Source organism: Apodemus sylvaticus, chromosome 4, assembly GCF_947179515.1.
Source record: "Apodemus sylvaticus chromosome 4, mApoSyl1.1, whole genome shotgun sequence".
In the NCBI taxonomy this organism is placed as follows: Eukaryota; Metazoa; Chordata; class Mammalia; order Rodentia; family Muridae; genus Apodemus; species Apodemus sylvaticus.
This window is the reverse complement of record NC_067475.1, coordinates 32,098,821-32,125,515: the sequence shown is the minus strand read 5'-3', so window position 1 is coordinate 32,125,515 and position 26,695 is coordinate 32,098,821. Positions and strand designations below refer to the sequence as shown.

Sequence of the window (26,695 nt, the reverse complement as noted above, 5' to 3'; positions counted from 1 at the left end):
TATACGTTATGGAAAAACTCAGGAGATTTTTCTTTTTCATAACACATGTGCTTTATGGTGCTTCTCACATAATCAGGTTTGCTTTTGAGGTCTCTTGACTCTATAGTTAAAATAATTATTTATCTTCCCCCTCTATATCCCTACAGACATGTCTCAGCTGCACTCCCATGGGCTAGCCTTAGCCTGTTCATTATGGGTCATTTATGCATATTTTAAAGACAAATTAAGAATGCACTAGAAAAGTACATGCATCTTTCATTTTGAGTCATTTACCTATGTAGACTCTTTGTGAAGAAAGGCAGCCTCTCCCTGCAGGCTCAACCACTTCTTATGAAATCTCTTCTTGGTTGCTTCCACCTCTACTCATCCCAGATATTTTAACTCTTTCCCCATATCTGTGTTTTCTCCACAGTCTCTGTAGATAGCTTTATGCAGCCACATGACTCCAGATTCCTACCCCATCTTCATTTATTTGTGTCTTAATCAGCGTAAATATATTTCAACATGATGTTTTTACACACACACACATACACACACACACACACACACACACACACACACACACACACATCACTGCTCTTTGCTCTTTCACCAGCTGTTGTCCTCTCTTGCCTCCTCCCCCTGAAATAGTCTGCTTTTCTTCCCAACAAATCTTACTGCTGCCTTCACGCCTTGCATGTACACACAAACCTCGCTCTTCTTTTAGGGACCTATCCAATTACCATTCCATCCCTCAGTTCAAATTTAGCAAATCCACGAGTCAGTTCAACATCTGTGACAACATCTGCCCCAAACCTCCACTCTCCCTCTGGATCCCCTCCACCACCCTGTGTTGTTCAAGCTAAGACCAGTGAGCATGCTCTAATCCCTAGTCTCATTCTTGTCTTTAAGGAAATAACACATTCTGAGAATCCTTCTTTTTTTTTTTTAATCTTTTTTTTTATTGAGTATCTTCTTCATTTACATTGCCAGTGGTAAAACCTTTCCAAATTTCCCCCTCCCAAAAGCTCCCCTCCCCAACGATTCCCTACCCCTCCTCCCACCCCCTGCCTCCCTGTATATGCCCCTCTACCCGATACACTCCCACCTGCTCCCCAACTCTTCCTCCCCCCCATCTGTTTCCCTTTGTTGGGGCCTCTATTGAGCCTTTACCTCACCAAAGATCACTCCTACTGATGCCCAACAAGGCATCCCTCTGCCACATTTTTGGCTGGAACTATGTGTACCCCTTGGTTGATGGTTCAGTCCCTGGGAGTCTTGGGATGTCTGGGTATCTGAAGTCATTGTTCTTCTCATGGGGCTATAAACCCCTTCAGCTCCTCCAGACCACCCTCCAGATCCTCTGTTGGGAACCCCAAGCCCAGTCCAATAGTTGGTTGCTAGGTTCCGCCTCTGTATTTGTAAGGCTCTGGCAGGCCTCTCTGGAGACAGCCATGGCATGCTCCCTTTGGTACATGCTGAGAATCCTTTTTTAATGGCGCTGGAAACTACTGACTGGTCCTTCTCGCTGGCCCTAGGATGTGTTTGTGCAGCTGTGCTCCTACGGCATCTCCCTAAAGTCTGTCTTCAGCTCTGCTCTCACACCAACCTCATCTGGGTGGTAGATGAGCTCTTACCCTCTTCACACTTTACTGCACCTCTAGCTGCTTTTAATACGGATTTACTTGTTTGCGTATTCTTGAGGTGAGGTCTTGCCAAATAGCCCAACCTGGCTAGCCTTACACTCTAGCTTGGGATCCTCCTGCCTCAGACTCTCAAGTGCTGGAAGGACAGATGTTGCCACAGCACTTGGCTCTGGCCTTCCTATTGGTCCACCGGAGTGCTTATCAACCCCTGTGGCTCCCGCCTACCTCTTTTCCTCTACTTTCTTAGGTATTAGATGCTGTTAGCGTGGGATCCCACATGCCCTTGACTCCTCATGATGTAGCACAGTAAGTGCTACATAGACTGAGACCAACAAGGGCCACTTAAAGATTGTCAGTTTATAGACTCTCTAGTATTAAACAGTAAAACAAATAGAAATAAATGATCATAAACACAAGCTAGAAATTTACAAAGTCTGAAATACAGCACGTAGGATTACATTTCTGCCTCTCCGGATGCTTTATTGACTGTGTTTGACAAAACACAATTTCTCACTAAAATGTAATCATGCAATTACTGAATATACAATAAAAATGACAATGACATTTTATATTTGTGGCTACCAAACAGAAGCATTACTCCTGGCTTATGCTACTTGTGTAAGTACCTTTGGGCCAAGGGCATCTTTACTTTCTAGAGGGTAACTGTGCCTTTTGAGCCCTCGTGCAAAGCAGTGGCTGAAAAATGTATCTGGTCCTGGGTGAGAATGTGGCCTGGGTGAGGGTGTCTGGATTACACATTTGCACATCTTGTTTCTTAAGAATTCAAAATATTTAGGGGTGAAATATGTTTGAGTTATTCTAGTATTTCGGCTTGTTTCTGGATTCTTTCACCGGGTTTTTCTGGGACACATTTTTTTCTTTCCCATGCCCGCTTGGACCATCTGTGTACCATGCGCGTTTTCTGAGACGTAAAGCTGAGATGAGATGTGAAGTCTCTCCATCTCACATCTTTAGAGAAGGCTCTGACTAATGGTGGGGAAATGGCCTGCTTTTTTAAAAGTGCGCCTCTGCATGGAAAGCTAGGGGAACCTACCTAAAAAGTCACCATCATAGACAGCACCAATGCTGGCAGCACAGTCTGCCTGTGAGGTACACACAGCCTTCTGTAAGATGGAATTTATTATCACCAGCAAATGGTAATATGTCTTAAAATGTACCCGTTCTACTCCAAAATGTAACAATATCTGTTTCACATTTAAAAAAAAAAATACCTTGAACAAGTTTTAAATTGTTGATTTAAATTTTTTAACAATAAAGTTTTAATGTTAAAAAATGTTGAATATTAATTAAAACTAACAAACTTTTAGGATCACTTTCTCCACAGATATAAAAGCTTAGAGTCTTAAAATTCTTGTTGGAATCTAAGAGGGTCTGTCTACACATCCTTACTCCCTTCCAAGGTCATTTCTGAAGTCTGTACTTTTCGTCTCTGAGCCCATGAGGTAGCATTTCACAGTTAACATGCCTGAGATATGTTATCTAACAGTACAAGACAAAGTTCTTAAAGATGTAGACTGAACAACTGTCCAGGTGAGAACTACCTGGCCACCTCCTTCTTTAGATTTCATAATAAAACAGGAGCCAGAGCAAGAAGTAACACAAGTTGGTGCCTTTGTGTGACCATGCTGCAAATATGACCAACAACAATCTGGTCCTGCTCAAATATGAACACAAGAAGTGACTTACTTGTTTATATGTTGAAATCTCAGACCCCTTGAAAGGTGTACCATGTGTGCTGTTAAAAGGTCTTTAATTTAAAACTATTTTGTTAGATAATCACGTTTCAAGTGACAGTGTGATTTATCACCACTAATCAAGATCCTGATTCCTTCTTAACTTCTTGTTTGTATCTGTTTTTGTTCTCTGTTACATAAATATGAGATTTATATATAAAATTCTGACTGTGTAATATAGGGCTAATGAGTCACAGATGGGAGCATCCTGGCACATTACCATCTAATAACAATTTAAACTCATATTCCATAGTAAAAACAAAAGCAAATTGTACACATCTGTTTCCCAACTAGGGCCATTTCTGAGTTCGTGCAGAGTTGATGTTTAAAGGACTTTCACTTAGGGAGAATCAGAAAAGGACACGGGTCACCTCAAACCTGCCTGGCCACTTAATACCCTTATCAGAGTAGATTTGGCATGAGGGGTAAGGTTTCCTTTGCTTGGCTTCCTGAAAACTTAGGCTAAACAATGAGAATCAAAACCTGAACCAGTAGCTCTGAGACACATCTTCATGCTACAAAACCAATTTTGTTGATTGTCTTAAAAAGAAAAATGCATCCCCAACATCAGGAAAATGAGAAGATAACCTGCTAATAAACAAATACAGTTTAAAAACTTAGAAACTTTCTGGCCTTTGCTAAATATCAATCCTCAAACAGGAGAATAGACAAACATGGAGGAAGTGGAAGCTATCCATTGGTAGAGATGGCATTAACCTACATAGTAAACAGTTCTGTAGCTTTAAATGGGATAAAAGGCTCCAATTTCAAATGTTTTAAAAAAGAAATGGAACAAAGCCAGAGATTTCTTATTTTCAGATCTCCCCAATTGATAACACTGTGTAAATAACTTTATGCCAGTTGCTACACTCTAGGTTGCTCAAACTTCTCCTCCTTGGCTAAGGAATCCAAAACCACTTTTCTGTTTTAAGGGGTTGTGCATACTGTCAAATTCTCTTGAAAAAGTTACATGACAAAAACGATTACCATGGAGCGTGACCGTAAATCACCCTGACACGAAACACACACACTGTAAGAGACAGATTTCCATCTACCACCCTCATGAGAGAGCCTAAAACAGGGCAGACCTGAGAGTTGCCGCATCATCAGAGAGAAAAAAAAAATTGATGTGTTGGGTGGTAATACATGTGCGGGGAGCTATGTTTGTTCTGAGGAGTCCTTCCAATCTGACAATAAAATTTTGTTTACTGTTGTTGTTGATAAAAGAAATAATATGTCTTTTGTATGCAGTATAAGTCCTAATGTGTAAACAGAATACCAGTAGGCAGAATGTTCTCATAACAACGTCTGTGGTTAACTCCATCTTGGACTAACCCTTTAAAAAGAAGTTTGCAGAAATATTAAGAGTCACAAACTGTACACAAGAACGTGCACACAGTCCATAGTTGTGCCCACACAATGAGTACACAGCCTCGCCATTCCATACTCTATGGGATGACTGTTTTGCCTTGGGGCCTCTTGTGTCTAAGAATGTCACCGTGAGCTCAGAACCTGAGCAGGAAGGGGGGGAGGCTGGAGACAGGCTCTTGTTTTGTTTGTCTACCAGTGAAATGTCTGTGTGACGTTTTGTGTCGTGTTGTTTTGGTGTTGTGCCTCGTCCATAGGGCCTACCAGGCTTCCCCACAGTCGCTGCCCTCCACAGCAATCAGATCCTCACCGTCAAGGTTTGTGGATGATGCTCATAACTACTCAGTCAGAGCCACAAGCAGCATAAGGGTGAATGAGAACCAGTCCTGGCCTTTCCCAGCTTCGGCTAGCAATGGCAGGTGACTGTGTTGAGCCCTGAGACCTCATGCCTATCGGGGAGGTCAGATAGGGTCTAAGAGAGAACCTCCTGAGCATTCGTGAGGAGGGTAATAAAGTTTGGCATGTACAGTGACAGCCAAAGGCTGCCTGCAAGGCTGCCTCCTATTTGTGGCTGGATTCACATACCTTCCAATGTCCTGTGATCCCAGCCAATTGAGTAATTCTAAGTACTCTAGGGTTGGGTGTCCATATCTGGTTCACGGCACATTATGCTGGTTGGCAAATCTGACTGAGTTGGAACTGGTGCTTTGTCTATAGACTTTCTACTCAGGATGTTGACTACGAGGTCATTCTGATTGACTTGCTTTTGTAAATGGGTGCACTGAAAGACACCCCCCCCACACACCCAACATCCAAATGATGGGGTACAAAAGGGACTTGTTTCTAATCAGAAGGAGTCTGGACTCCTTCCATTTCAAGGTTGTCTTTCTTCCTGAGGCTGAAGGTCTGTCAGACATGAGCACCAGTTTTCTGTCATGGTTATTATGAAGCTAATGTGTATGTCTTTATTTCTTCCTCGGGGCCTTCTGATGCTTATTCTTCAACTCTCTCATCTCTGAACTTCAACCTTTGACTTCACCTGACTGATCAGATGGTGTTTCCTAAAATCAATCATGGCTTTCTCTCTGCTGATCAGCAGCTCATTAAACGCCGGCTGATTAAGGTAGTGCTGCTTCCCGCTGGAGTCTGGTTTCCCCTTTACGTTCAGTTGTTGCTGGGGCACGGTTGCTTGGCATTTCTCTCTCCTGCATGGCGCCAAGGGGGTGGGTGGGCCTTTGTCAATATTCCAGAAGAAAATTATGTTTACTGACTGACAGTGTAGAAAGTCCACCTGTTTTTATTTTGCTTTTGTTTCTTTTTTTCTTAATTAAAATAACTTCAGTTGTCACCAGCAATAGACATACATTTCTTCAGCCCTCTGGCGCTGATAAATTATACATCTATTATACAACAGGGTAGAAGTCCATTATTCTTAATCTCAGATTCTGTGAATATATTTCAAATTGAAAATGCAGCCACGCAATGATTGGGGTAAATAGGACCAATAGTATATTGCCATGGGCATGGTTAAAGGAGGGCTTTATGTGGCTCCGGATGCAGGAATAAACTGCACTCTGACACCGTGCTGTCTGAATGAGAGCTGGTTTAATTTCTTAGCATCTGTCTGGCTCTCTCACGATAAATATTTGCTCCTTGCTGGTGGATAGATTGCGAGCAGGCTTTATATTTATAATATTTATACTTGTTCTTTAAACATAAATGTAGATTGGATGATAAGAATTTAAAGTGCTGAAAGGGAACCTGAATATTAACTGCTCACGATTGTTGTTGGCTCATTTCCTTCCTCCATTCCAGGGCGACCAAGGACAGGCAGGGCCTCCGGGACCCCCAGGCCCTCCTGGTCCAAGAGGCCCACCTGGGGACACAGGGAAGGATGGCCCCCGAGGAATGCCAGGAGTGCCCGTGAGTCTCTTCCTGGATTGTTGTTCTCCCCGTTCTTGTTCCATGTTAAGGGGTAAGAAGTGGGGTGGAACAGGTGGTAAGGGACTATAGGACCAAGAGGTCAGCTGACTAGACAGAGCAGGGGCGGTGGCATGAGAGGACAGTATCACAGGACATATGAGCAATGTTCCATCGAACTGTTCAGCCCAAGAGGAGTCAGGGACCCACAGACAGCACCTGCATGGATCTTAGGTAAGCTTTGGGAAGCTCATGGTGAGAAGTGCCCAGTCTTGCCTGTATCCTGCCTGCCACTGGATATGTCACCGCCTTTTTGGATGAAGTAAGATACTATTGGGGGAAAAAAATTAAGCCAAATACTGATAACGTTTGCTTAAAGGCCAATAGTGCACACAGTAAAGCCACAAGCAGCTAAGGGAAAGCTAGTGCAACTTGCTAGTATTTGATCCCTTCCAAAAGACTTGGCTAAGAGTGTTAATAAAAACAGTTAAAAAGTAATGACTTCCTAATATCAGTGGGTATGACCATATTATTGCTCTGTATTTTTATCTGAGACTTATCTAGCAGAAATCAGTTAAAAATGAACTCAGTACTAAGATTAGTCACATCAGTATCAAAAGACTAGGACGCGGATAAATGATACAGCTTGATACAGGCAGCGCAGCAATTTAAAGAAATATATGGATGAGAAAAAAAAATGGCTTGCTTGATGTTGTGCCTCCAGGGCCAGGAATTAAGGCTTATTGCTGAGTTAAATTTTATTTAATGCGTTGCTTAAATTGTTCTCATTCGTGATTTTTCCAGTTCCAAAGTAATGATGGAAATATTTTCTAACAACATAGAAATGCTTGAAAACCAAGGGAGGAAAAGTTAAACCAGCCATAGTTGGTAATGTTATCATATGTTGTCTTGCATTTTAATGCATACATCTTTGTATTGCTTTTTTTTTCTAAGAACTATCCCATGTGTGAGGATACAGGGCATTGCATCCCTGTTTGCTGTCATGCTCTCCAGAGCCCCATTTCCCTTTCTGAAGGTCCTGTGCTTGCTCACATGAGCAAGGAACTGACTCAGCAGCTGGTTGGGACTGCTTTCCCTGAACAATTGAAAGTGATGAGTTCACTCTAATCCTGTCTTCTTCATGTCCACCATTGTCTCAAGTTGATCTCCCTGAAGAGAGCCTTCCAGAGCTTGGAGGGCATTGATAGCTTTCATTGACAGCTATTCATAAAGTGGTTGTCTTCAAATAACCAGTTAAAAGCTAGCAGGCATTGTAGCTCAATCGCGTGATGCCAGCTCTCAGGAGGCGGGGCCAGGAAGGGTGCTGTGAGTTCAAGATCAACATGAACAGACTGGAGCAATGGCTCAGCAGTTAAGAGCACTGGCTGCTTCCATGGACCTGAGTTTGATTCCCAGCACCTACATGGAAGCTCACCACCATCTGTCACCCCGGTTCCAGGGACCCAACACTGTCTTTGGCTTCTGATGACACTGCACACACATAGGACATAGACAACGTACATGCAGACAAAAATACATGTGTACATAAAATAAATATTTTCTTAAAAGTCATATTTAAAAAACAGCATGGACTACTCAGTGAGTTTACCAGTTGAGAAAACAGTATAAAAACCTGTTTTAAAACAAACAAACAAACCGGGGCTAGAGAGATGACTCAACAGTTAAGAGCGCTGACTGCTCTTCCAGAGGTCCTGAGTTCAATTCCCAGCAACCATGTGGTGGCTCACAACCATCTGTAATGGGATCTGATGCCTTCTTTTGGTGTGTCTGAAGACAGCTACAGTGTATTCATATACATTAGACAAATAAATAAATCTTTAAAAACAAAACAAAGCAAAAATGATAGTCCAACACATTATTGCTAGAAAAAAATAGATATTATATATTATATTTTATATTATATATTATATATTATATATTATATAGTATATAGTATATAGTATATAGTATATAGTATATAGTATATAGTATATAGTATATAGTATATAGTATATAATATATAGTATATAGTATATTATATATTATATATTATGTATTATATATTATATATTATATATTATATATTATATATTATATATTATAGCAGAAACAAATCTATGCTAGAAGTTACTATCAGGAGACAAAGATAAGGGAGCTGCAGTGTTGGCCCAGTCAGTAAGTGCCACACAAGCATGAAGCCCAGAGTTGACATCCCAGCATCCATGTCAAGGCTGAGCACAGCATGCTAAGTATGTAACCCCATCACAGGGAAGGCAGAGGCAAGAGAGTCCCTGGGGATTGCTGGCCAGCCAAGTCAGTGAAATCCAAGTTCCAAGTTCAGTGAAATGCTCTATCTCAAAAATCAGGCAGGACAATAACTAAGAAGACACAAGATGTCAATCTCTAGCAGTGGTCCCCTTCACACAAAGGGCAAAGAAACTAAAGAATTGCACACGTAGATTTGACTTTTATAATCATCTCAGGGGTAATTTGCATATACTATCATAACCACTAGAAAAAAAAAGATTCTGTAAAAGCAAACTGGGTTCTGGAGAGATGGCGGCTCAGCAGGGACGAGAACTTGCTGCTCTCCTTTCCAGCACGTGGTGGTTCACACCTGCCCTTTCGACTTCAGTCAGTGTCTCTGGTCTCTGTGGGGAACCATGGTGCAGGTACATAAACGCAGGCAAAGAACTCACACCAAATACAAATAAATACATATATTTTTAAAGAAAATAATCACTTTTTGAATGACCAGCAACATCAACATATGATAGAATGACAGGCACAGATCTCTGTAAACCAGTAGCCAGAGGCTGTCGTTGTGGTGTAACTGTAAAACACAGTAGTAAGCTGCACATGGACCTGCTCATTGTGAAATAAAGCCTTATGAAATAGCAGGATATTCTGTCAGTTTTAATAAACATGTCACTTCAGCTCTGACTAATGCAAAAGAACAAACTTCAAAATCAGCCTCTGCTCATTTTGCTATATAATGCTGTGTTGAGTGTGCCTGTCTGGCCTGCGTGAGTTCTTTGTGTCAGTTCCCTCATGGGGAACACACGAGCATCTAGACTAGTTTTATCAAACCCTAAAACACAAGGTTACAGCCAAGGGTAGGCTATTAGCTCTTTGTGAAATGTCTATACTCTATGTAATCTTTAAAAATCAAAACAAATAAACAATGGTACTTGACATTCACATGACTAGCAATAGTTGGAAAAAATGACTGAAAAATTTTAGATGCTTTCTAATTACCTGTTATTATTAATTTTTTAAAGGGTGAACCAGGAAAACCAGGAGAACAAGGCTTGATGGTACGTAATTCAGTTTATTTTCTTAATAAAAACAATAGAAAGAGAGGTCATTAAAAACTATGGTTTATGTGTGAGTAATCGGTCTTTTTATATGACCCATAACAGAAAGAGTAATTTATAAAAGAAAATACCATGCCTTGCGTACTATATGCTAAGGATCACAAGACTACCATCTCAGTCAGTACCCTACTGCTGTGAAGAGATGCCAGGACCATGGCAACTCTTGTAGAGGAAACCATTTAACTGGGGCTGGCTTACGGCTTCAGAATGGGAACATGGTGGCACATGGGCAGTCATGGTACTGGAGAAGTAGCTGAGAGTTCTGTATCCTGATCCACAGGCAGGAGAGAGAGAGAGAGAGAGAGAGAGAGAGAGAGAGAGAGAGAGAGAGAGAGAGAGAGAGAGAGAGAGGGCCTGGCTTAAGGTTTCAAAGCTCACCCTCCCTTCCCCTCAGGGACACACTTCAACCAGGCCATACCTCTCAATCCTTCTAATCCTGTCAAAGAACATTCAAACACATGAGCCTGTGAGGGCCATTCTCATTAAGCCCACCACAGCTACAGATCCACAGAAAGATGCGTGGTGGTGGTGGTGGTGTTTGTGATGGGAAGACAGGGATTTCTACCATTCAGCAACAGCAAGAATCCCATAATGAAATCATGTTGCATGAATTGAACACAAAAGGCCCAGTTCCTTGTGATTTGTCCTTTGCTAGTGAATAAAGGTCACATCAGCTTGCAGAGTCCTAAAAAGCACATTGTCAACTACCTCTTCCCACCTCCTCTTTCTCTCAAGCTGCCGTTCTAATCTGCCGTATGATTGTTTAACTTTCTTGGAGAAAATGAGATGAACCTTCTGGTACCAAATGTCAGAGATGGTTCCGGCCCACCTGGGATGCGGAGAGTGTGCCAATCAAGTTTGAGTGTCCATGGTCACATCTGGCAGTTAGCTCTGGCATAAAATTTATCTTAAGAATTCTTACTGCATGCCTGGGAAGGCTTATGTATGGAAGCACAACAGCTGGCTCAAAACTAAACATGCAAATGTGGAAAGGCTTCCTTCTTCAGGCAAAGCCTTCCATGGTGATTTACTGGGGAGCCCAGCCACTCTGCAAGTGGAAATGATCACTTGTGGAGTGAATGCACCCTGGGGCCAAGCCTCACCCACCACACGGAAATCACTCTATTCATGACCTATAAGATCAAGATAGATCATTCTGTACAGATTATCTTTGCCATATCATTTCTAAAGGAAAATCATAAAACATTTATCATCAGTAGCACCTGCCTAGAGGGACAGATGACATTAGCTCATGGTGTACAGGTTCAGAGCAAAGGAATTCTTGAAAAAGTAGGAAACAAGTTTTGATATTGTTTTAAGCACCTATAAATTTCTGTCCTGGGAAATGATCAAAATCTACTTATTTTATTTATCTCTGCATTGAAATCTACTTGGCATTCTTGGAGCCCTTGTGTACCCGAGTCTGTTCCTGTTATCACTGCCCCAGCCTCAACTTCCCTCTCTGGCACCTAGTGCCACATCCTAAACATAGCTAGTATTTTCTGGTTAAACAGGTGTTTTTAGAAAAGTATGTTCTCTGTCTCCCTAAGGTAATACCTATTCTCCAGGACGGATTATATGAACAATTCATAATCTCACTTTCCTGCAGTTTCTCATGACTGTGTTCTTAAGAGTGCCAGAGATAGACCCAGGGCCTTACACAGGCTAAGTGCTTGTTTTACTAAGCTGTTTCCACTCCTAATTTAAATCATTACCAAAAAAAAATGCTTTGCATAGCCCTAAATGAATTATAGTGCTATAATTTCTTATACTAATAGAAGGATGCTTCTATTTCCCATCTCATATAAAACTTTCTCAAATGCAGACAAACATTGTCTGTATTTTCTATAAACCTTTTCGTCTTTCTTTACCATCTTTCAAATGAGTTCATGGCTCATTTTCTAGATGCAGCCAAGAAATTTAAATGAAATCACAAATGGCCCAAGGCTCAATGATCTTCTAAAGTGCATTTATAGATGATTATTTTTTCTGAAGGTGTAAATACTTCTTTAAGTGAACATTTTTTATTTATATATACGCGATCAAATCCTAATGTGCATCTCAATGATCATTCACAAGTGAATGTAACTAATGTACAAGCCAGACCAATAGTTGGAAAGTTCTCTGCTCCCCCCCTCACCCCAATCCCAAAGATGGCCACCATTCTGCCTTGTGTCTCTCTGAGTTAGTTTTGTCTGCATTTGAATTTTATACTGAGTGACTCTTACAGTTTGTCGACATTTGTGTCTGGATTCTTTCATTCAGCATTGTATTTGTGAGATCATCTACTTCTGTTTTAATAGCCTTCACAGCTGTTCAAAAAAAAAAAAAAAACTAGGAGGAAGGACATTACTTCCTCTATTACCCCGTTAAAACTCCATCACGCAGAGCAGTGCATGAATGAGCGCCTGTCTGACCTTGGGCAAGTCACTTAACCTCTATATTTCTCATCTGTACAGAAAAAATAACAGTCTCTGCCTGTCTTAAAAGCTGGTCAGAGACAAATGTAATAAATTAGTGTAAATCTCTTTAAAATATGTAATGAGAACTGTATAGGAGAATGTTATCATCATTCTTTGTTTTCTATACAGTACAGGTGAGCATGAATTTACATAACAGATGTATTCATCAAGGCTTGGGGTTTTTGTTTTTTTATGTTTTAGATGAATCATATTTTCCTGAATCAACCTGTTTTAAAGTTGCGGGAGAATTTGGTTCTTTCAAACAGTCCTTCTCAGGGCCTTTGTGTAAAACAACATAAATCCTTAATTCTTTTTCTTAGAAAACTGAGTTTGTATGTTCTATACATGTCTGTTAGCATGCATGATCCCTGTTGACTTTAACCCTTCTCAAAAAGAGTGGGCTGGATATATGCTTGAATATTTGTTTGTTTTGATTTGGTTTAGTCTGAGATTTTTTTGAGATCCAGCTTGCCATTTTCCAGGCTGGCATGGAAACCACTTTTTTAATTCAGGCAGGCTTCATACTCATAATACTCCTGCCTGGCCTCCTGAATCCTACCATTATAAGAATGTGGCACCATATCTAGCATTTATAGTGGTCCATGAGGCAAGATCTCTCGTGGAGGTGTGTGTGTGCTTTAATCCAGAAGTCCGATAGGAAGAAAGGCATACCGCCTCCCTCAACAGTGATAAGTCTTGAAAGCACTCGCTGGGTGGCAAGGTCTGTATCCTCTGTACAGATGCGTACACTGTTGATAGCGATTGCTGTTCCACATGTCTTGTTGCATTACGAGCATCGAGTAGTAAAGTGCTGACAGGAAGTGCTCTGCGAACCACAGAGACTTCCATAGTGGAGAAGTATTCCTCTTGAGACAAAGAGCCCAGCGGTGTAAGCAGCCGCACAGAAAGACCCAGGACAGGCTATAGAAGGATGGTTGGGTAGTCAGTGACATCATAGCCTGTCAACACTGCAGATGGCAGTCCTGTCACTTCTGCTCTCCCTGTTGTTGTCACTGAGCCTTCTGTATGTCCTATCACATTGCCCCTCTTCCATGATGTCACTTCTCATCCACCAGTTCAAGCAAAGCACACTGAATAGCATCACTCCTTTCCTGTCTGGATAGATCCCCCATTGGTTTGAGTAGCTCTGCAGTGCTTGTTTAGATGAGGCTCCTAACGATGCTCTGGAGGGTCTTTATGAATTTCAAATGTCTCTGACAATGACATGAGGAAGCTAAAATGAACCTACAAAACTGTTTATGAGTGCATCAGGTAGGGATTCCATTTTCATAATCCAGGATGGATCATTATACTGTGTAATAATCATCTGAAGATTAACAGCATGCTTGATACAGTAAGAAGGAATGGCTGGGGCTCATGCAGGCCTGCGTCCCTTGAATTCTTCTCAGCATCTATTCTGTAAATGTGGCCTTTGGGCTTTCGGAGAAGTTCAGGGGAGATTTTAAAGTGCAGAATCCAGAACTTACAAAGAGTTAACTATACCTAAATAAGAGCATACACCTGCCCCAACACACAGTATACTATAAAACCAGACACGAGAATACAGCTAACAGCTGGCCACAACTGGAAGTGCTTAGGGTTAGATTCTAGCACAAGTCACATCCAGATCCTCCAGGTCTTCCAAGCCTGCCAGATTCTAAACAGTTGTTAGAAATGTATTTAAAGACATCTTTCCTTCATATACCCTTACTGGTTTTGTTTCTTTGACAAGTGAAGAAGTTCTTGGCAATACAAAAGATGGATGGCATTTTTGTGGCATTTTTTTAACCCTTGCCTGTCCCCTGACAGGCTGCTTCCCCTTGGCCCACTTGACACAGGTGGAGTGGCCTGGGAAGAGGGACTCTCAATGGAGAAAATGCTTCTATCAGCCTATGTACAAGTGTGTGGGCATTTTCTTCATTATTGATTGGATTCATGTGGAAGACCCAGCCCAATGTGGATGGTGCTACACTTGCACAGGGGTCCTTGGTTTTATAAAAGACAAGCTAGCCAGGCAGTGGTGGCGCACGCCTTTAATCCCAGCACTTGGGAGGCAGAGGCAGGCTGATTTCTGAGTTCGAGGGCAACCTGGTCTGCAGAGTGAGCTCCAGGACAGCCAGGGCAAGCTAAACAAGCTAGTAAGATGCATTCCTCCGTGGTCACTGCTTCAGTTCCTGCCTCCAGGGTCCTGCCTTGAGTTCCTCCCTTGAGTCGTGATAGACTATTTATAAGCCATAAGTGGAAATAAACCCTTTCCACCCCAGCTTGCTTTTGGCCTTGGTATTTTATCACAAAAGTAGAGTAAACACAGATACTCAGATGCTGTGCTTCAGTCTAAAGTGACTGTACCTGAGGTTTCTTAGGCTCTCCCACACCCCTATTCTGAAACTCTTTTATTCCTTCCTGTTTCCACCCAGTTTGTGTGCGAACTTCATAACTCAGTTCTTCTTCACTTTCTTTATCATAAAAATACTTGCATTTCACTCATCGAGCTTTGGTGGCATCTAAGAATTCAGGAAAAGTTGTCCATTAAAATGGGAACTTGGACTTGTGTCTGAGCCATGTGTAGATAATCTTAGTTTGTTTTAGTTTCACTTATAAACACATCATTACCTGAGTCCAATGAGCCCAGTGCCCTTGAAAATGTCTGTTAACAACATAAGCTTCAGTACTGTTTCTGCCTCATTTAAAAGGAAACTAAAAGGAGAGATTTGGGAAGACTTGCTCCAGGTATCTAAAGCTACAAGAGTTTGCTAAGCTGCAGTTGAAAAACTCAGTGTTACCAAACTGAACTTTGGTCTGCCTGCTAGGACAGCAGATAACAAAACACTGAAGAGTACAACAGACTCAAGTCCCCAACCCCCGAAGCCCCTCCCACCCAGTTCCTTTGGTTCTGAGAAAATGACACCTGCCCCGCCCCCACCTCTGTTCCAAGGAGCCCTTCCTACTTCCCTGGGTTTGTTCTTTGCTGGTGATGCATTGCTTTCCAAACAGACAAGAGAAAATAGACAAGTGATACCCTCTTATCTGTAGCTACCCTAGTGGCCCTTCCTGTAGCTCAGCCTAAGGGGCTCCCTGTTGATTCTGCTGTGAACAGACTTCTCTCTAAGAGGTATCTGAGGGCACATTAGTGTAGGAGGAAACAGAAAGACATCTTAACTGTCATTTGAAGAACAAACAGTCTAAAAGGCAGAGCAGATGACAGGAGTCATTATGATTTTGTTTTTCTTTAATGACTTTTAGGCTGTGACTAGCACTATGGTAAATATCTTTATACTGGCTCCAGCAAAAGGCCAAAAGCCCTATTTTATATTGAACAGATTAAAATTTCTAGAACTTAGAGTCACCATTCAGAGAACATGGTGTTACTGAAAGATTCAAATGCCCTCTACATCCTCCTTGTTTTCCATTAACCACACAGATGTACCTCGTGTTTCACCATTATGTATAAATACATTATAAATAAATACAAGGGCCATTCTTCTGGGTTTTTTTAAATTATCAGACAAAAGAAAAAAAAAGGAAATTCTTATGAAAAATGTAAAGTACTAATAATTTACACACCAAGATGATGAACTGTTAAGCATGTTCTACCTTCTAAAGTTCATAAAATTATTCTCATAGTAATTTATAAAACTGAAATTCAGAAATGCGTGCTCCTAAAAATCTGTCGAGTGTGCCAGCAAAAGGAAAGCTGTGACAATCCCATCCCTCCCCCCAGGGTCTGCCTGTCTCTCCTTCACCTGCCCCTCGCTTTATGTCTTTGGCTTTCTGAGACTCAGGTTGCCCGCTGCTCACAGGACCTAACTCCACGCACAGCCCGCAGAGTAACCATGGATTCCGCCTGGCTGTGACTGTTAACTTCACTGAGTTAAGAACCACCATTAAAGCATTAGTGCAGTGCGCCTTTGGAAGGTGTCTGCGAGGCCATTAACAGAGCTTTCACTGAGTGGGAAGACCTCTGCTGAAGATGGCTGCCACCGTCTCTTGAGCTCCAAGAAGAAAACTATTAGTGTTCTACATTACTCTGCTTCCTACTCTTCTAAGAGGCGCTGTGCTCTCTCTCCTCTCTCTCTTTCTCTCTCTCTCTCTCTCTCTCTCTCTCTCTCTCTCTCTCTCTCTCTCTCTCTCTCTCTCTCTCTCTCTCTCCCTTACACACACACATCTCCAGCCTTCCCTACTTTGATTGAACTCCATGTTCCCGAACCTTGAGAAAGTAAACCTGCCCCCACTCAGGTTGTTTCTTGTCCTGTATGGTGGGCACACAGCAGCAATGAAAGTAGCTGACACACCATGACATCATACTGTGTTCTAAGTTGGCCCGTGTGGCTCCTCTTCAAGATAGAACTGGGGAGAGGGGGGAAACCACTGTCCTCAAAGTGAGCTGAAACCAAGGGGCAGAAAGCCCAGGGCTCTTAGCATCCCAGGCATGGTCTAAGTGTGGGCAGTTGAGGTGGCAGAATGACTTGTTCCTTTAGACTCTCACATTTCTAACTGTGAGACCTGCAGTCAAACAAGAGAGATTTAAAATGCCTCATGGCTCGGGTCTAGGGATTTCTGTGTTTTTAAAGGTAACTCGCTCTTATCTGCTCCCTTTAAAAAATGCCACACACCAACTTCCACGTTGCCTCGCGCTAAGTTAGGACTGTCTGCTCCTCTGTTCCGTAATGCTTACACTGTCATACACTAGTTGCTGTAGTTAGAATGTTAACTAAACGGAATGACTAAATGACATGAATAATATTGTCATTATTAATGGCATCTGTACTAATAATGTACTGACACTTACGGTACAGAGCTTATTTTTTCCTCCCAGTACAGTGTCATGTCTCACGGAGGCTAGAATGAAGTAGGAGAAATCCAATTGATTTTCTACAGATCGTCTTTTCTCTTCCATAGCTGCTGCTTCTTATTCATATTCTACAGATTACTTACAGTGTATGATGTACATGAACAGCCATGATTAAAGGATCAATTTTCATGAGAATGATGAGAAAAATAATCACATCTATTTCTAGCCACAATGTGTGGCTATCTTAAAGCTGGGTATAACAGAAGATGTCTTAGGAATCATCTAGCCGATCATTTCACAGATTAAAAAAAGGGAAAAGTCACCTAAGTAATGTGGCCCAGGTTGCAGAGAAGATGGTGCAGAGGCATGCCAGACCCTGCCTCGTTTGATTTGTCTGATGGGTTTCACAGTCTAAATCCACAGTGTCCAGTGCAGTGTCTGCTAACTTACATGTGATGACTTCAAAATCAGTTTGCAGTACATCCAAACTAGAGCTTTATTTCTGAGAACCACACTAGGAACATTTCCGGTGCTCCCCTGTCGGATTAAGTGATACAGAAGGTTTCCCTCCTCACAGAGCCCTCCATTCTTCAGCACTCATTGCCCTTCCTAGACAGAAAGCAGGCCTGAATACACAAGTCTACATAATGCTCTTAAATTTAAGACATCTGTAATCACAGGATATGTAGATGCTAGGGGCAGCGTTTCCCAGGGTTGTTGATTTTAGATTGGGAAAGTACTCAGACTCGCCTGCATATAAACATGTCTTTACTGGATGCCTTGTGGCATGATAGGCCATCACAAACTACGAATCTCCACCTTTTATGGCATTCATGGGAGGCTTGTGTAATCACAGGGCAGAGGAGCCTGGTAATTTTTCTTTTTTGGAGGGTCATTTCCACTTTGGGTTCAGTACTAAGGAACAATTTATTAAATATTTAGGAGGGCTAGAGTGAACTAATTTAGCTATGGGTATCTGGTGTCCATAGAGTCTCTGTTTTGGAACCTGATAGTATAGATGTTTAAATGTCTAAATCTGTCTTTAATCCCTTTGTGCTATTTAATTTTTCGTCTCAGGGTCTTGTTTTGTCAAGTGATGAGAAAAAAATGTATCACCCAATTAATTTCCTGAGCTGTAAGAAACCTCCCTTCCAAAGGTCACAGCCTCATGATTTTGAGAAATACCAGTAGATGAGTTGCCCTGGTTTAATTTGCTCCCATAAGTCAGCGCGTGAGATGGGCAGTCAGAAAACATTTGCCTCTTTTAAAAATGACTTCTCATTAAACCTTTTACAAAACAAGTATGATGCCAAGCCATCTCATTGGCAAGGCGTGAGTTTTAGAGGAACTTTTTCAAATAGTAGGAGTTAATAGGGAGAGAGATGTTACTGAAACAAAAATCCTAGATATTTAAATAGAAACAACTGCTTCCAAGCTGAGGTCCCTTTCTAGTTGGTAGTGTTATATTTGACTGCTAAAGTAATGACATCTAGTAAATAGAAGGTTTTTTGTGTTTTAATTTATTCACTAAGTATTTATGATAACAGTACTTCATGTACCAAAGATGTAAAAATATATAATCTGAGGATGTTTTTACTGAGTTGATTGGATTTTAATATATAAGTTTATTAAAGTATAATCAGTCAAAAGTTGTGGAACAAGACAGAAAACAAAACGTGTCTAGGCATCGTGGAGAAGTGAGTCAGGACCCTGGGTCCTGGAAGAGTGATTAAGAAATTCAATAAAGGCTAATAGGAGAAGGAGATGAACTTGATGGGAATATAAAGATGACTGGAGACAGGGCCCATGAAAGGCTTGGTATATGTAGCACTGAAGTCCAGGATTGTTCCATAGCCACTACAGAACAGCTACTAATCCACTGGTCTTTGCATGGAGCATACACACTGCAGCAGCAAGTCTTGCGTGCTATGTTTCCCAACTCTCTCTCTCTCTCTCTCTCTCTCTCTCTCTCTCTCTCTCTCTCTGTGTGTGTGTGTGTGTGTGTGTTTCCCCATGCTTAAGCAAAAAACTCCATATCTTAAATATTATCACTTGAATTCTACAGTAGACATCCACAGTAGATAGAATTTCTGTCTCTTAGCCTTGGAGATTGAGGACCATAAAAGTGAATCTTAAAAGATTGCTTCTCAAGTGAAGCAAACTGCCCGTGTGTGTGTGTGTGTGTGTGTGTGTGTGTGTGTGTGTTTCTTAATAAACCAACATTACAAATTGTGTGACCCTGTGATACGTTTAACCAGGTTGATTAATATCTTTCAAAAAGTTACGATGAAATCCTTTGACATCAAACCATTGAGAAAGCACAGTGCTTATGTTTTATGATCACGTCTCATCATCTTTCCATTGGAATCATTCCTTTTATTTTGGCTGAATTTTATTAAACCAAGAAAAAAAATTTAAGTCAAAAGAAAGTTCTTTTAAATGGCTTAATAATTTAGGCTTCTGTCTTCTCTCCCCACACACTTTTTTTTTTCCGCTACAGAAGCTGATTGTATATTCTTGTATGCAGCAATGACAAGCAGCTTCCAGAGCTTTGGATTTTACTGTTAGCCATCAGGGACAGAACAGGAACTGTGTCCACCCCCTACATCATTTCCTAATAGCAGGCAACCAGAACTTGCTTTAAAACACCTCCCAGGAGGCACCCTAAAGCACATCGTCTAGCAACTCAGCATCCTGTTTAAGCAATTAATACTTTAGTCAAATCTGTGCTTATGTTGGTAGGGTCAGAAAAGTTCACTTTTTCCCAAACAGTGATCTACCAAAGAAAATGCTTTTTAAAACGTGTGTGAACTAAGAACTATATAGCCAGTGCTCGATGCTTAGAGAATCATTTGTCTCTTGGCTGCCTGCATTGAAGATTATTTTGGATTGATAATTCTATCTACTGTCTAATGCATTAGAGACCTTGGGCTGATATACATACATCATACATGGTACAGTGTAGCTTAGATGATTTTTGTTTCATTGTTCTATATAAACTATGGATTGAAATCACGTAGGAAGACTTTAATAACGCCAGGAGTTTGGGAGCTACTGTAATAAGCCAGTAGCATCAACGTGACTCAAGGGAGCAACAGAGTAAAACAGATTCTGTCATTCCTATCCTGAGACATTATTGTTTAAGGTTTATGAAAAAAGAACTGACTCTATGTATTCCATTAGTAATTGCTATAGTTTTCATCAAATCATAGGAGGCACATTGTGCTTCTAAGCCATGATAGGGTTGTGTGATTTCAACTTACCTTCTCTATTCATTTTCTTCTCCCCTTCGACCATCATCTGCCAACAATCCTCAAGTGTTCTTTGAAGTTTTACATGATCCTTACTTTTGGCCTTTGCACCCATCCCCATCCCACTACCATCCTTCTCACTCAGCAGGTGCACCAGCTGCCAAGAGTCAGTTGGTCACAGAGTCTTCACAAAGCCCTAGTTTAAACTCTTCCTTTCCCACTCCCTGGCCCCTTCATTGCATTGGCACTCATTCCCTGACACAGTTCATTGACTGTCTTTCTACATTCACTCAATGGAACATCCAGGACGACATGTGCCCATGCTCTGTTTTATTAACTGTTGTCTCCTCGGCACCTGTACCATTGCCTGGCACTCAGTGTGCAGTTAATTATCAATGGGACGAATGAATGAATGAAAACGTGAGTCATTGAATAATTTACAATGGGCCAGTTGTTCTGAACGATAAAAAAAAAAATCAGAGCAAAAGAGGGAATAACGTTTACAATAACACATAAGATGTTAATAATGTTCATAAATTCTATGAAAAAGTCATGTCACCTTGGTGCTTTGGAGAACAATGAAGCAGCCTACTCACAAAGGCGGGGACACTGAACTGGGATTCAGAGAGTTGGTGCAGGAGGGAGAGTCCGATAAAATCCCAAGTTGTAAGAACCTTCCAGAGATGCTTATGTGGTGAACTCCAACCCTTATCCAAGCATGTCCTCTCAATGGCTGCAATGTTGTCAACAGATGTTCAGACAGCATCATAGGATGTGTCCTCAGGCAGCAGTGTGCAGAAAGACCTGGGGGACACAGGCAGAACAGCCATTGGATAGATGTCACATTAACTAGGGAGGGAACAAAGGACTTGGAAATGGGCGAAGCTGTGCAACACAAGGGGAGAGACCAGCAACACCTGACAAGCCAGATGGACCCAGGCAGAGGAGTCAAGGGGCTCGCAGGCCTGACATGCTTCCTGTTAAAGACTACTCCCTTGGGAACTATCATATTTGTTTAATTTATTTGCTCACTGTATACTGAATATTGAGTCTAATCATTAGAGTGGAATTTAACAGAGTTGGGGAAACAAGAACAATCAAGTTTATTGTACAATTCTTGCTTCTAAGCTTCCTCTCTAAATTTTGTTTTGCATAATTCTCTGTGATATTTTCTGGCAGATCGTGAAAATGACAAGTTAGGTGTATATTAATAATAGTAGTACTTACTGCCCCACACTTAGAATTTTTCAATGACTTTAAATTCTGTAAATAAAGTTATTTCTACTGCACAGGATTCTTCAATAAAAACCACATATTCTATAGCTCTTAGAATTTATATTGACATGAAGATGTCTCAAGGTTCAAATTATACTTAATGTCATAAGTTAAACTTAAAGAAATATGCCTTAATGTGTTGATAATCTACACATAGCATAGTTTATAATTTTGAAACATTATTTTGAAAAGTCAACTTTCCATTTTGGTTGTGTATAAAAAATATTCACAGTATAAATGAGCCTTCCAAGAAAAATGTCTAAGAAGAAACACTATACTAAGAAAAATGGACCAAATGGATTATAACTCTGTCCTGAAAATTGTTTTATCTGAACTTCTTGTATTATTAAAATAACATGAACTAGAATTACTTTAGATCTCAAACTACTGGAATCCTAACTTTGGTAGTACACAGAAACATCATGTTCATTAGTGAATAGTGCATTTATGACATCCTTCATCTAAACCATTATTCAGGCTAAAAGTGTAAGTTTAAGATTAGGCAAGTTGGGTCAGCAAGCCGGCTCAGCAGATAAAAGCACTTCATATACAAACCTAACAGCCTTAGTTCAATTCTCAGAATCCATACAGTAGGATAAAAATGAATCTTGCAAGTTTTCCTCTCACTTCCAGATATGGGTCATAGAATACATGCATCCACATTCATACATACACACATATGTGTGCGCACACACACACACATACACATACACACACACATACACACACACACAACTACAAACAAAAGTTTTTTAAAAGATTAGCTAAGCTAATGAGTGATTCTATAGCATTGCCTAATATTTTATAAATTTACATTTGTACCAGAAACAAGGGCTAATCAGATGCACATGTCTTGACTAGCTGGTAACAACATGCCTTAATTTCAAAATTGATTTTGAACAGGAAACCTTCAGTTATAAGTATATATTTAATTACTGCATTGTCACAGATATATAACACTGTCATCGGTTTAAATATATTTAAAACATATGTAAGAAAAATGTTGTTTAGTGCAATTAAACTGAGAGTGTGTGTATGAGTGTGTATGTGTGTCTGTGTATGTATGCATGCACAAATGTATGTATATTTACTCAAAACAATGTCTGCACCTTGTGTTCACCTTTATCTCTGACTGCCTTCTGGTACTGGATGACACTTGGCTTCCTACCATTGTTCCTGCAATGAGATTAAAGAATTATATGTACATTTTTAGTAACTGAGAATGTATCTTGGCAGTGGACTTGCAAATAATCTATGAGATATATTTATAATTCAAAATAATGGTAAACTTTTTTATAAAAAAAAAACCCTACTTTTATGAGTTTATAAAAGTAACACTAGTTTCCTAAACTGAGAGGAAAATATATTCAATTTCTTTGGTTATTTGGGTTTTCTTAAGTGTTACATTGAAATATGCTAGTCTAATTTTATGTGATTGGTTGTTCTAAGTCTGATTTAAGATAACCATATAACAAAGACCAAATTAGACGTGCTGAGGAAGTTAGTCTCCACTTAAAACATGATGTAAAATTCTTTTATTTTCTTTTTAAATATCCCCCTGAAATGAAACACCCAATTTCAGTGAACAATGTTTAACAAAGTTACATTTACCATGAGAATGCAGTCTTTGTGACTCGAACATGTGCATCCTCCGTCTAAACACTGAACGGATGCTCTCCTCAGCACAGAGTTTCATTTCCAGCTCTACTTGTCAGGAGGGGGAACACTCAGGAGACACTTGAGAATCTGGGATCCTGCCGGATCATAAACCTAAGTCTTGTCTTCGTTCTCAGATCCCCTATCGCAGCTGGTAACTTCTATCCTTGCTTAGCATTGACATTCATTTCCCAAACAATTTACATACGTGAGGAAATGATTAAACATGTTTATGTGTTAACCGGAAAGTACTGGTGGAGAAGGACAAGCTGATATAGATGCAGGGGTAATTGATTGGGAAAAGTCCCCAGGGGACAGAGGCAAAGATGGATTCCAGAGTCGACCTGATAAATTGGCCTTGCAAGGAGGAGGGGCTCCTCTTCATCTGAGGTTCTTGTGGCCTTGGGTTGATGAGAGATATAATGTGGAGGGGTTTTATACCTGATGGTCTATTTTTCTTTGCAAAATCTAAAAATGGAGAAATTTCAAACAGAGGAGAAAAGATGGGTAGAGAGAATGCCCACCATTGCAGATAGCAAGCCTATTAAAAGCACAGTCAATGTGGCTGCACGTCCTCCAGGAATAAAAATTGGTATGACACAACACACATGCAATAACCCAAGGCTGATTATAGAGGAAATGAGTCTTCCTGTGAGGGCTGTTCAGAACAGCAGTGCGGAACAGGTTCTCTGGGTGTTTCTAAACACTGTGTCTATTTAATTCTTTTAAAATTCATGACCTTCTCTCCCTGATGATCATGTTCATGTTTTATGTCATGTTACAGGGCATGAATGTCAGATGCTGATTAACAGAAATGTCCTAGAGCGAAAATAAGCCTTTGGGGTAGTGTGGTGGACCGAAGAGCTCTTATGTGAAATAGTAGTATCAGTAAATTCACTAAACACACCCAAATCAAGTACATTTCTAAATGTAAACTAGAAAGAATGCCCCATGTCTTTATTTAAAAATAGCATAAGGAGTCAGAAATGAGGTTATTGTAGCCCTGTGGGTTGTTTTTTTTTTTTTTTTTCCACTGTCAGAAAGCCATGCCTTCATCTAAATTAAGCCAACAGAGCCTAACACTGACTTTGTGGTTGAAGAACTGCTTAATTTCATAACTGTCACATTTACATTTTCTAAGTAAATATCTCCCTTCATCTCCCTAAATACCGTATTCTGCCTGCCTCTCAGGTTGCAGCCTGACAACCGCTGGCAACCTGTCCTTGCCTCAGGTGCATACCAGGTGCTGCCTTTAGCCTTGGCCTCCCCTGGTTTGTAAGCAAGATTCGGTGTGGGTCAGTTGACTGCATTTCCTAAGCGTAAAACATAACACGCTTCTTTGCAATGCTTTTCTTGCAAAACCGCTTCTCAGGGGTTTGCAGATGGAGGCGCCATGAAATGGGTCCGTTTTCTTGGGAATGGTATTGCATTCAAACTGCTTCCAGTAGCAACATCCTAGGCCCTCCAAATGAGACCGATCTGATAGACCGGTAGGTATATCAGGAAACAAATACACTGGGACCCCAAGCATTTTCTTCCCAAAAAAGAAATCAGATCCCTCTTGTGTATAACTAATGAGTTTCAAAAATTGATATATATTAAAAAAAAAAAAGCACTTTGTATTTCCAACTGAGAAATTTCCTTTTCAGCATAATTTAGTACAGAATAGGATGGCTTGTTAGTTGTCTAATAGGATTGCTGGTCAGGTGGTCATCTAAGCCTAAATGGCAGTATTATTATGTTAATTGAATTGTTCTTTCCTCTTTTAGGGACCTCTGGGACCTCCAGGACAAAAGGTAGGCTGTGTTTATCAGTGCTGAGAAACTACTTAAACTCCTTTGTGTAATGAGAGCAGGAGAAGTGGGCAGAATTAGCAACTATAAACCACACTGAGCAGGTCAGGCACCATTGTACATACTGCTTTCTAAAAAATGTTTTCTATTATACATTAGAATATGCCTTAGATTTCCACTCTACTTCATTGGACAAGAGTTGGTAAGCCCAGGAAGGCTTTTTAAGCTGCTGCACTGAACTTGTAGGTTATGGGATATTTAATGCAAATATTGGTAACACATTCTGACAGCATTTACAACATGGAGGATCATGTGACAATACAAATTGATTGCTGGCCTTGGTCAAATACGTACCTGCCAAGTGGCCACAGAACTGACCCTGGGAGAGACAGAGAGGGTATGTTTGCTGCTTGCTTTGCCGCACTGCTTGGTTCACTCACTCGGTGTCCCCTTTGGCTGAAGTACACTGAAAAGTGACTTCCTCATTAAAATGTCAGCCTTGGCCACAATCAACAACTGACATTCTAAAGGGGAGGATCTAGGGTTCTGAGGTCACACACTGATGGTTACTGCAGTAAATACAGCAATAGCTGATAGGTGGCCCTTTGCCAGTGAACACCAGGAAGCCCCATTCACTACGAACCTCCCTCCCTGAATAGGGAGGGAAAGGATGTTCAAGTTGCAGAAAACTCTAGAAAACAATTGTGCTGTAACAGGTGGGAAAGTGATTGCTCTTTATCTTTGGACTCCATCAAAGATAGAGACTTTTATCCCCAAGTACCAGGCATGTGGCATCTGTTGAAACACAATCCTTCAAACCAAGTCTAAGCCCCCTGCACTGTGAGGAATCTTGCATGTCGGAACAGTTTGTCCCTCGCAATAATGTCTCTATTAAGCTCAGTGTGAAATTGTAAAGCTAGCCTGATCCACGTACAACCAGGATAAAATGCGGGCTCCAGGCTTCAAGACCCCCTTTAGTTCCCACACCATAGCATCACAGGCTGAATTAAGAAACTTGCCAACTCAATTTGTTTGGCATATACTTTTATTCCAGTGAGCTATTTTTAGAGCACTTTCCTGATGATCCTGGGTGATTTAATAAAATCCTTGCCCAGTTATTATAAAAGAAATTTAATATAAACCTAAGAAAAATCTCTTTTCTTATTCTGTTATAAAAAGCAAAAATTAAAACAAACATATATATATATATATATGTATATATTTAACATACACACACACACACACACACACACACCTTGTCTAGAGCCTAAAAAGAGAAGGGACAAGGCATAAATTACATATTTATTAATGTTCACTGTATTTATTTAAGTGTCATAGATTGTACTAGGGCCTTCCTGCCCTCAGTTGAGCCATCTATACAGAGCTGTTTGCTCTCAGCCGTTTATGTATTAAAGGACTTTC

At 40.7% G+C, this 26,695-nt stretch overlaps 1 protein-coding gene across 1 annotated transcript in view; it reads left to right on the top strand.

The window, feature by feature from the left end:
• The window catches only part of Col25a1 (collagen type XXV alpha 1 chain), a 397,132-nt gene that overhangs the window by 276,546 nt on the left and 93,891 nt on the right, over positions 1-26,695 (top strand). Inside the window, exons 8-11 of the mRNA XM_052179247.1 lie at positions 5,799-5,870; positions 6,563-6,670; positions 9,949-9,984; positions 25,250-25,276. Of these exons, the coding sequence (XP_052035207.1) occupies positions 5,799-5,870; positions 6,563-6,670; positions 9,949-9,984; positions 25,250-25,276 (243 nt within the window). The remainder of the gene's footprint in view (positions 1-5,798; positions 5,871-6,562; positions 6,671-9,948; positions 9,985-25,249; positions 25,277-26,695) is intronic.